General features: G+C 41.5%; 2 protein-coding genes across 3 annotated transcripts in view; one reads left to right on the top strand and one right to left on the bottom strand.

The window, feature by feature from the left end:
• Positions 1 to 991: 991 nt before the first annotated feature.
• rab9b (RAB9B, member RAS oncogene family) lies at positions 992 to 6,516 on the top strand. Its single transcript, XM_008327312.3, has 2 exons — positions 992 to 1,165; positions 2,608 to 6,516. The coding sequence occupies exon 2, from the start codon at positions 2,673 to 2,675 to the stop codon at positions 3,294 to 3,296; it is 624 nt and encodes a 207-aa protein (XP_008325534.1). The 5' UTR covers positions 992 to 1,165; positions 2,608 to 2,672; the 3' UTR covers positions 3,297 to 6,516.
• plp1a (proteolipid protein 1a) overlaps positions 5,908 to 11,683 on the bottom strand; it is a 14,574-nt gene continuing 8,798 nt past the window's right edge. The window contains exons 2-7 of one of the 2 annotated variants that reach the window (XM_008327315.3): positions 11,205 to 11,391; positions 10,928 to 11,084; positions 10,471 to 10,639; positions 10,161 to 10,234; positions 9,981 to 10,046; positions 5,908 to 7,317 (exon numbers count right to left, since the gene is read on the bottom strand). In XM_008327315.3, coding sequence (XP_008325537.1) covers positions 7,150 to 7,317; positions 9,981 to 10,046; positions 10,161 to 10,234; positions 10,471 to 10,639; positions 10,928 to 11,084; positions 11,205 to 11,391 — 821 coding nt within the window. In that variant the 3' untranslated portion in view covers positions 5,908 to 7,149. Of the gene's footprint in view, positions 7,318 to 9,290; positions 9,597 to 9,980; positions 10,047 to 10,160; positions 10,235 to 10,470; positions 10,640 to 10,927; positions 11,085 to 11,204; positions 11,392 to 11,683 lie in introns of those variants that run through there. The other variant, XM_025063412.1, reaches the window with a different exon arrangement.

The following is an 11,683-nucleotide window of genomic DNA, read 5'->3' on the forward strand; positions in this document are numbered from 1 at the left end:
GGTTTAAAATGAAAATAAGGCGTCACACTTGACTTCACCGTTTTATACATTTATAGCCTAAACCTACGAGCAAAAATGAAAAGGAAACACAATGAAACACAACAACGACACCAATATAATGTTTATATCTGATTGTATCTTTTATCTAATGTTTCGTGACAGATCATATATTGTCATTACAGTCGTAGTGTATTACAAACAAACGGAAAGTTAAAATCGTTGAAAAAAACCCTTAAAGCTTTACTGTAAACAATTCAAAGAAGATGGACAAAAGGTCAAAAATGTAAACTGTATGTTACACATTGCCAAAACAACAGTAAGTGAGTATATTTGATAAATATTTAAGCACTGCCAACAAGAACGTATTTCGATGTTGGAAATAACATATCAAGAACAACTGCGAGTAAGTTTAAAAATAGATAATTGAGACACAGCCAAGAAACAATACAAACTTAGCCATAAGTTATTACAACGTTATAGCTGAATGTTGGCCATAAAAGTGTTTACAAATAGCGAAAGAGCAAATAACGAATGTTGGCCATAAAAGTTAATGTTTACAAATAGCGAAAGAGCAAATAATATTCCTGCTAAAAATTAAATACATTATTTGTTGTATTCATGCTATTAACGAATACATACCATCATATACATTGTTTAATTTAAAACAATTCTTAGTAAAAAAGTATTGTTTTTTGACGTTTTGTGTTTTATTATGTATTAGAAGTTTCCAGATGTATAGGTTTGGTCTCAAATTGCAGCAAAAAATATATATATTGTAACATGCCTTTCACATCTTATATTGGGTCATCTTCGAAAAGTTCAATCTATTATTACTAAACATTAAACTAAGATACGATCCGCAAAAATAAAAAAACCCTTAGGTTTAACTATTCTAAAAAAAAAAAAAAATACAAAAAAAAACTTAGGTTTAACTATTCTAAAAAAATAAAAACATAAAAAGAGATTTAGAATTGTTTTTCTAAAAGAAGAAGTGAAAATAGTATTTCTTCTGTCCTAGTAATAAGCCGTTTGTGATGACGTCATTTATTAGAGCCGAGTAAATTGACGGGCTTTAGGACCCAAAGATGTTTACGCGGTGTCACGACACTCAGATGCAGGGCAGCTGGACTGGGCGCATCAGAATAACTACAGTATTAGAACCAGGGTGAGTAAAAATATACGTTTTCTCTTTATCCTGGCTTATTTTAATTTACAGAATAATCGTTTTACTGCAGCACTTGTTCTTTGGTTGCTTGGCCGATTTGTAACATTGTTTAGAGTCGCATATGCACTGATGCTAACGGTTAGCCCGGCAGTGTAAAATGTCAACAAGCCGTCAGACTAGCCGGTTAGCATGCTAGTTGGCTGTGAGGTTCGTTCATCTGCCGTAGCGGCTGGACAGTTCCTGCTGTGTCGCTGTCCAGTTTTCAGTGTAGTCTGCTCTCCTTTGTCATGCCTTACATTTAAGTTCTGTGAATAAACAAACTGCAAAGTTGAACTTGTACACCAGACTTTTATTCTGAGTCACTGAGTGACTCGACTTTATTACCAACAATATCAATATTGTATCATGGTATTCTCTTTTATGCATTATTGTATTTTATATGTTCTGGATAATAGAAATATTGTTGTTGAAGTTGGAGTTGTATTTTTTCTAATTTGCATTATGACCACTAAAAGCCCCTTAATTTGTTAGGTCTGAAAATTCCTAGCTATTTATACTCTTGGCTAAGTACAAGTATTACTAATCTAACGTCTGCAATTGGCTAATATTTTATTTATTTTTGGCAGCTTGATTCACATTACTAATGCTACTTTTTGGTACTGACTAATGGTTGTTTTTTTTTAATCCTTTGGGACATATTTACCCTTAGGGTTGTTTACTTTAAGGCTATTTTTTAAAAGAATTAAAAGCTCTTTTGACTATCTTTTATAGATTAGTACATTTAATTTCAGTCATGACTTGGCTAACATGACACTTAACAGATTAAAGAGCTTATCTGCAACCTTATGTCATCGCCAGAAATTTCAAGGTTGTTTGTCTAGAGACCATGTAGTTATTTTCTGACCTCGGTTGACAATATTCATGAGTCGGTGTTATTTGCTGGGAAATTATTGTCAAATAAGCAACTTTTTTTCTGGATAACCACAGAACAGACATGGCCTCCTTTCTAAGACCTTTGACAGTCATGTTGGTCAATCACCCTTGTCTCTGTTTTTTAACTAGTCAACCATTAATTATGCTTGTCTTTGTCTTTAGAGTTGTACACTAATATTGCTAGAGAAAATTTGTTTTTCACATGATAGTGAGAACTATATCATAGCCAGTGGTCATTACAAAAAATGTAATTTATCAGATAAAGGTAAAAAAAGAAAAACCTTAATATCAGTTACATACAGTATTAGCTTTTCTTGTGAACTACTTTTCAAAAAATTTAAAAAACAGCAAGGTCATTCTGTGAATTAAAATTTAAAAAGTTGAACAAGAGTCTTTTTTTGCAGAGGAAGCATAGACTTTCATTTCCCCATTTTCACTAGCGTTACTGCTTTGGTTGTTAATTTATCAGTACTTTGCATAAAGCACATGTACTTTGTTCCTCTTTCTAGGTTAATCCGACCCTGGCCTGCCACCAGGTGTGACGGGCTGTTACCCAGTAAGGAGATCTTACTGGATGGGAGGACGCATAATGAGCGGGAAGAGTCTGCTGCTGAAGGTAATCCTGCTGGGGGACGGTGGAGTCGGCAAATCCTCCTTGATGAACCGTTACGTCACAGACCGCTTTGACTCGCAGTCCTTTCACACCATTGGTGTGGAGTTCCTCAATCGAGACCTGGAGGTGGATGGACGCCTGGTCACTCTTCAGATCTGGGACACAGCAGGTCAGGAGCGCTTCAAGTCCTTGCGCACACCCTTCTACCGCGGCGCCGACTGCTGCCTCCTCACGTTTGCCGTGAACGACCTGCAGAGCTTTCAGAACCTGGGCTGCTGGAAGAAGGAGTTTATGTACTACTCTGACGTGAAGGATCCCGAGCGGTTCCCCTTCGTTGTGCTCGGCAATAAGGTCGACATGGAACAGAGGGAGGTTGGAGAAGATGAGGCGCGGGCATGGTGTGAGGAGAACGGATGCTGTCCTTACTTTGAGACCAGCGCCAAGGATGACACTAATGTCACGGCTGCGTTTGAGGCAGCTGTCAGGGAGGTGCTGGCTGCTGAAGACCAGATCGACCACACACTTCTGAGCAGTACTATTGATCTCCACGGAAACCGCAAAACCTCTCGCACGTCCTGCTGCTGAATGTCAGGTGTGAATCCACCTGGTCCTAATCTCTCTGGCTCCAACTTTGCCCGAGGCGGTTTTGAGAGCCTTTCAGATTTTTTTTTATGGTACTTGTGCTATTAGGTACTGAGTGCAGTATACAGTACAGATAATATGGATTAGATAGAGAACCTGTGAGAAGGTCAGTGTCAAGGACTGGGGCTTTAGTCTAGATCGTTGACTTCTCACTCTAACCAAGGTACAGACTCACTCTGCTGCTTTCACTGGTGTTGCACAAGAATATTTCACCAAGCTTTCGCTCAGAGTTCTCGTTCAGGGTGTTGTGCGTCTGACGGTGGTTTCAAAGCATTTTGGTTTAATCAGAGAAATTGCAATTTTAATTAACTCAGTGAAGATACCAGTCTCCTATTGAAGAGCACACTCTACTTTGGACACAGCGACATGCAGCTGCTTTCGGAACTGCTTGAGTTTTTGGTCCACGAGGACTGAACACACAATGGCCTTCATTTCTTTTTAGAGATGTTGACTGTGACCAATGTTGTCTGAGGTACAAAGACACAGAATGAATGCTGCACACAAAAAAAGGGGACATGTCCTTGTTTGCCTTCAGAGAGAGAGAAAGAGAAAGAGAGAGAGTGGATTTGTGAGTATTAGTTTTGTAACTCTGACTTCGGCGTTGGTGCTGAGCTGCTGTGATGCTCTGATTTATGAGATCAACAGACGGTTACCATTGCCTTTGCTGTTGAGGTAGACGGACTGAAACTGCTTTATGGTGTGATCAGGATTATGAGCAGTCAGTGCAGTGGACCTAAGAAACAGAGTGCATTATTTTGTTCAGGTTATTTCTGTGGAAAACAAAACACGGACTGAATAATTGATGCAGTTCATCAATGTCACCAAACGGCATATCCTGCAAAACCTCTGTGAACTAAAAATCTCTAACCTTAAAAGCAACTTTTATTAACATAACAGGTGATAAACTCAAGCTAAATGTTATAGAAGAGAACTAATCTTAATCTTTGATTTAATTCCTGATGATCCAAAACTAAACACACTATCTGAAAAGGCACAAGTTTGTGTTCATTCCGTGGTTTGTCACCAGATTATTAACATTTCTAATCTCAGTTTTGGTACCTCTCCTCCTGTTTGGAATTCCATAGACTTCGCTGCAGAAGCAACTCTTTAGTTCTTTTCATTTTGTTTTTGGAAAAGTATATTTACATCATTTAAAGTCTGTAGTTTGTTTGTTGACCTTGTTTGGTGTGCACACTAGAGGTTTGTGTTTGATCAAGATTACAGAAAACTCGCTCTAAGTTGGTACACTTCCTAAAAATGTCATTTTAGAAAAATGGCAATTTGATAATGCATTTTCTTAGAAAATGTCAAAAGACTTTCAGTATTTTTACTCAACGTAATGGTCACATTCATCTCTGGGTCACATTCTGTTTTAATATTTAATATTATCTTTATTTTTGGCCCATTATTTTTGGAATATTGAGCTGCATGATGCATGCATTTAAAATAGAAAAACCAATCTGGACTGCAGGCAGGACAGTCAAGCACATGATTGTCCAACTGGCCTGCTGAAAAAAAAAATCTCCGGACTGTTTTGGAAAACCTGTGTGTCACGTCAGTGTTGGTTCTCTGTCGTCCGGGTCCTTTTATCTGAAGCAGTTTGTTAGACGGCGGCAGAACTGTCTTGGTTTCTCGATGATGTTTTCACCTCTCGTCCAAGAGTCTTCCTCAGTTCTGAAGAAGTTCTGATGAAGCCTCTTCTGAAGTGCAAAGGTTTAAGTGCAGACCTGCTTGCACTGAATGTGTGCTGTGTTAAAGGCATTTCCTTTAGGAACCGTACCAACTTTTCTGTGAGTGGCAGTGTTTTATTATTCAGTATTTTATTTTTCTCACCGTCGGTTTGTCGTCGTTTTGTGTTCCATTACATACACTGTGCTGTCAGTGTGGTCATATCCTAGGTCTCAGTTGACCATAGTATATTACATAAGAGTATTCAGAAAACTTGCAGATGTTTCTCCTAATGGTACTTTTCTCTTTTTTCCCAGTATTTGTACATAAAGGTTTACTACCCAGGGGATGAACTTTAACTACTTAAACTATGTAGTTTTACCTGCTGTGGTCCAAAAGCCAGTGTTGTTTTCATCTGAATTTTAATGCTTCAAACTGAGTTGAAAAGATTTATCAATTCATTTTTTTAACCATTTTTCTGTTGCTGCTTGAACGGTACATTTTGTTGTTTGTTTTTTTCTTAGCAGAGAAAGCGATGACATAAGTAGGAAACTAGCATTCTTCTTCTTCTTGTTCATCTTCTTTCTTTCTCTTTCCAATGGCCTCGGCCTTAGAAAACGTTTGCTTCTCCATCGAACGGTTGCATCCTCCTGTGTGCATGCCGATGAAAAGTGAACATTACCAGAGTTTCACTGTGAAAATGAGCGGGGGAGTAAGGGAGTAAGGGAGGGGTGAAACTGTACAATGATGATATTGATGGAATTACACGGTTCTTTGTTTTAATGCAGACCTATAATTCACGCGTGTGTGTGTTCATGGTCGTTGTTAAAACGTGTGTTTGAGAAGTGGTGCTCGGGGAGTTTTATGAGAGTTTATTAACTGTGAACTGATTTTGGCATTTGAACAGAATGGAGCTGTTAGCCTGCGTTAATTGCAGGCCAGAAACCGGGGGCTGAGGTTTGGTCGTTTGTCAGCGTTAATACTTTCTGAATTAAAACAGAAGCGTTCGTTTTCTTACTGGACGACTTTACCGTTCAGAGCATGTAGCCGAACGCAGTGTTTACCTTAAGAGGGAGTGCGTATTTACTGTACAAGCTGGTATCATAACGGTGTGTAGCTCTCATTTGTCATTGAGTCTAATGTCAGTGTTTTGTTTCATTTTTGAACTGTTTTAAAAAACTGTACTATTTAAATATGAATGTGAACGCTCAATTCTCTGGCCTGTCCTCACTGTCGGCTAATGTAAATCGCAAAGGGCATTAATTGTATGGCGATTGTCGTCCGTTTTACTCCGTACTTACCCCACGTGTGTGTGTGATGTAAGATGTGTGAACGTTAGGACTTTTCATCTCTTGTTGATCCAATCCTCAGCTTCCCTTACACCTCTCTTTTTGCACTACAATGGATACGCCTGATTCTGCCAACATGCTGGCAAAGTATTGAATACCCTCCAGTGCTTGGCTACAAATAAAACATGAGGCGAACCAAAGGGAAACACAATCTTGTCCGTGTTTTTTTGTTGTTGTTGTTGTACGCAGCTTCAAAACAATACATTTTGTTAGCTATTTTTGAAAACAAAAATAGCTGACTTCGCCGACTACATTTCTTCATCAGGGAGGAGAAAAATGTCCCAGTTAATAAAGAGCTGAGATATTGACGTCAAATTCCCCCGGCCTTCTCCCTTTCATTTCTCAGTTACATCAATAAATGCAACTTTTGGTATTTTCTTTTTACCCCGAAACAGGCCTTGTTTAAATTTCATCAGACAGGGCCTTGAATGTCACTGAATTCTCAAGTATGCGTGGGACCCAAGAGAGTGAGGAGTGTTCATTTCCTCTCTATTAAAAAAGGAATATCAAACATGCTCTGCATTTTTATTTTCCCTTCATTAAAAATAGGATTTCGAGCATATACGACGTGAATCTGACCCGAGGCAGGATTGTTTTTTTTTAAACCTAAAAGACTTTTCTTTTTAAAATAATGTCGATCAAATACAGAAATAAAACAAATTTAACAAACTATGGGATAGCCCAAATTAGGAGAAAACCATGAAGGGAAGCAGTTTAACAGTAACAACGACGCCATCATTTCCACGGCCGACTCATTTGCGACGGTTGTCACTGACGCTCTAATCGGCCAATCGTGAGACGTCCGTAGTATGGGCGGGGTACGGAGAACTCAGACTCTTGCCCCAGTCCCTCTGCAGCCTCAGGCACAGGTCGTAGCCTCTCCACTCCTCTTTTGCCCTGTGCCTCAGCTTCCTCTGGTACACCGCCAAGTGCAGGAAACAGTGCACCTATGGACACGAGAGGACAGAATACAAAACACCTTACAAAACACCTTGGCCCCAGAATGTGGCTGGAAGCCAAGGATGAAGTGCTTGTTAAACACCGTGGCATTACATAGAACTTCCACACTCCAATATATATATTTTTTCTTGAATATTTGCACAAAGATATCCAGGAATATTTTTTTATTATAAAAAAACAAAAACAAACAAATGTTCTCATTTAACAAATCTACCATCCACATCAAGGTGAAGCTTGAACCCAAATTGCATTTCTACTAGTTTTGCTGCAAAAATGTCTATTAGTTAGAATCAAAGCCTAAATATAATTGAAATTCTGCTAAATAAGTAAAAACAATTGTTATACAATAACTACAAGCACAACTTCTAAATAAAGTATTATAATCAAAACAAGGTTAAAAAAGCACCTCTGTCATGCGGGGGGCAGGGGGGGTCGATTTGCAACTAATTTTGAGGTCACGTGACCTCCAGTTAGCACGCAGTGCTTCTGTCTTCTCAACATTCTGAGAAACGATTTCAGACCTTTTTCTAGATCAGTGTTTAACACGTACATATGTCCCTTTGTCACCAAGAAACCATTCACTAGAACCTGGAGTTCCTTCAGTCCCCTCGCTCTCCCTGGTGGGGGTCAGGGTCACGCAGCAGCATGTGAATGTGCTGCGTGACATTGCATTGTGGGTGAAGGGCAGTCCAAATCTCTTTGTCCAGAGGACCCACGCCTTTGACATGGAGTTTAACCTACGGTGGAGAGCTGTGGCCCAGGTGGCCCCCAGAGCTCGATGCTTATTGGCTGGTTTTCAAAACCTGGCCTGACTCCATTGTTGGGGGAGTGGGAGAGGGGCACTCTCCTGACCGTGAGAAAATCCTGAGGTCAGCATGAGACTGTGACTGGTTGCCACTTTGTCTGCCACCGTGGCAACCAGATGTGAGGGGTGGTAGCCAGGGCAACCTGTAATCTGCATTTGCGACAACAGCTGCACAGTAGATTAGCCGTGCGTGTGTGGCAATGGTTGGTCGGTTAGTTTGGACAAATATTCATTTATTAGTGCAGTTATTTCACTGTACCGCGGAACAGGAAGTGATGCGAGACACACTGGAGGTGTCTGTGGCACGGTATTGTGCAACTGTGTGTGTCACCAAATCTTTCCTGTAGCGCGTTGGTGCGTTTAGCTCTTGTAAATGGCCATGATTACTTGTTGTTCGTTCTTGTTCCGGTGTGAATTGTTGGTTTTGTGTTGATGATAAACGCTGAGAATTGTCACATATTGTTGTCGTACAAAAGCAGAGCGCTGCCAATACAGCTCTTGATTAAACTGACTGTCTGTCTGCAGGAAATTCCAGATGTATGAAATGGTTAGTTTCACAATGAAAGGCTGTACTTTTCAATGGTGAGTCACATCAGCAAGAAGTCACTTTCAATGTGCTGAGAGGTGTGATAATACATGAGGGCAGTGGTTTTAAACTGGCGGGCGCCAGAGCACTCCAGAGTAGGTGAAAAGAGGGAAAAAGAAAGGTGCAAAACGAATGCTAAGCTAGCTACTAGCTTGTTTGTTACATGTGCAGAAGCAGAGCGACTGTATTTGTACATTGATTTTCTATTGTGGGCAACTGAAAAGTCCAAATTATTTCGCTACTCAGTTATTGCCGCTACTGCTTCAAAATAGACGCAGACGCACTGAAGTCGACTTGTTACTGCAGCTTATCTGCCGCTGCTAAAAAAACAGCTAGCCTAAACACTAGCATTCACTTGTACGTGAGTTTATATGAGTAGGGATGTTGGGGCAGTTATCGGGCAGTTATTTTGGGGTATTCTAAGACTCTAGGAAACATGGGTTCCTATAGAAAGTAAAGCGTCTGTGTAAAGAGCTCATTTTGCCTGAACGGCTGCGTTAATAAAAACAGAGTAACCTTTCTGCTGTGAGCATCATGGGCAGGGACTTACAAACATTTTGGTTCTGTGAACATCGTGGGCAGGGACTTACAAACATTTTGGTTTTGTTGTACAGTTAAAAAAAAAGAAAAAACCAAGAGAGGAAAACAACATGCTCACAAGTATAAAATATAAAGACGAACAAGAATCTTAACAGTTCATTGTGTCTCAGTGCAGATGATGTGGAAGAGGAATTCCCTTTACAGCCCCGGTGTGGTGGTGTGGTGGTGGTGACAGAGCAGACAGGAAGCTGAGCCTAACAGCGTGCACCCATTCCCTTTCTCCCCAGATACCGCAGAACGGCAAAGTTATAGGTGGTGGACACGGTGTAGGTGAGCTACGGAAGGGGACAAGCAGAGACAGGAAGTGTCAGGACAGACGTTCACTCAGAGGCTGTGGAGAAAACTGGAGTGCATCCGATTAACCGTTAATGGCAGATGCCAGCTGGGTAACATTATCTGAAATGGCTGAGTATAATGGACTGTACAGTTGACATGACTGGAAATGAGCAGACATTACAGCATTGAGATGGTGTTTGTATCAGCTGAGAGGGAGGAACAGAGAGCGATAGTACAGCAGTCATTAGTCATGGAGGCCTGAGATTCCTCCACCACCTACACTCCGAGCGTCACAAAGTCACATGAGTCACAACACTATTGTTGTACTGCGACCAAGGTCACCGCCGGGCTGCGTTAAAACGGCCCGAGGCACGGTCACTTACCAGAGCCAAGAGAGTGATGCCCGCTCCGACGAAGGCGGCGATGTAGAGGTTATAGGCCATCTGGTACTGAGGGGAGAGATTGGCACGAGTTGGTGAGGGTCACATGTCCACTTGGGCGGACTATTTGGGGGGATTTGGGGGAGACGACAACACGGCAGATTCATTCCCTACAGTTCTCACCTCTTCAGTCTTGCAAACAGTCAACAGGGTCATTCCGCAGGCCTTTCCTGGTACTGCGTTCCATGGTAATAGGCCTGTTGACAACAGCAGCATTTCATCAGTTAAATGTGATTTAAAAGTAACGGAAGCTGGGATCTAGGATCTACGGAGCCCCTAAAGGGACATGGAAAACAAAAAAATGAAACCTTTCTAGTGAGCAGGAGAAAGTATCTCATGCTCTCTTTCATTGTTGTTTTTCATGTCCCTCTAGGGGCTCCGTAGGGATCTGCTAATATTAAAAATAAAATGAATAAAGAAGTATCATCATCACCATATTGCCTGGCATCAACACAGAGCTGATTGATGCTCGCCGGCGTCTCGGTCAGAACGTCAATGGTGTGGCAGGTGGAGGCCATGTTGTAGAAGTAGTAGACGGGCAGGGCAGAGGAGACGAACACCAGCAGCCACAGCACGGCCAGCGCGTATGTCAACACTATAAACTGCACACAGAGAACGGGGCGCGGACGTTACGCCGCTTCGTCTTAATAAAGTGTCATTTCAGAGCATTTTTACGAGCAGCGAAGCGGTGACTCGGTTAATGACCGACTTTTTCCACTCATTGACTTTACTCATTATCTCGCTCTGTTCTCCTACTCTCCACCACCCCCCCTCCACCCTCCCCCCTCTTATCTTTCAAAGTTCCCAAAGGTTCAGAGTGATATTTCTATTAATCCCAAAACAATCTCGACAATCCCCCCCTTCACTTCTCCTACTGCGGGCCCTCTCACCGAGGAGCTGAGGCAGCGGCCACACATGGTGCTCCTGGTCTCTCCAAAGGTTTGCTTGGCAGCGCTGGTGGTGTAGAAGCCCTCTGCCAACAGCACAATGCAGTAGAGGAAGAAAAAGGAGGCCAAGCCGTAAATGACATACTGGAAATATAGAATGCTGGGAAGGAGAAAGAGAGGGGAATGGAAAAAAAAAAGACGAATTCAGGTTCAGAGAGAAACCAGACCAAAGCAGTGATATGTTTAGAAATGGACTGAAATGCTGAATTTATTTCCTCACAAGTAGGCGAAGGTGTCGTAGTCCTGGGGGTTACGGGCGAAATACTGCGCTACCAGTCGCTCTGTCTCTGTGAGGGCCTGGTGCCCGCAACCGCAGAAGAGGGCGATGCCAGAGAAACACAGCAGCGTGGCCACCAGGGAGCAGTATGGCACCCCACCCAAACAGCGCATACAGCAGTCATAGCAACCTGTGGGAAACGTGAAGGTCAAGGCACATTATAACCCGAGTACCTGAGTAAGTAAACAAAAATACTGCAAACGAAAAACACAATAATAAATACTGTATGAGTGGAAAAAAAAACATGTTTTTTGTTGTGTTTGAAATGTTCCAGGTGAAAACGGTGTTTGTCTCGGTCATAAAGAGACAAGATGGTGGACGTCCTTGGAAATCTGCACCTGATGTTTGGATTTTCACTTCACTGTCTTAATTGAAGTTTTCTATTCTCTCTCACAAAATATACTGTATATATATATATATAT

This window comes from Cynoglossus semilaevis, chromosome 15 (genome assembly GCF_000523025.1).
Source record: "Cynoglossus semilaevis isolate Cse_v1.0 chromosome 15, Cse_v1.0, whole genome shotgun sequence".
In the NCBI taxonomy this organism is placed as follows: domain Eukaryota; kingdom Metazoa; phylum Chordata; class Actinopteri; order Pleuronectiformes; family Cynoglossidae; genus Cynoglossus; species Cynoglossus semilaevis.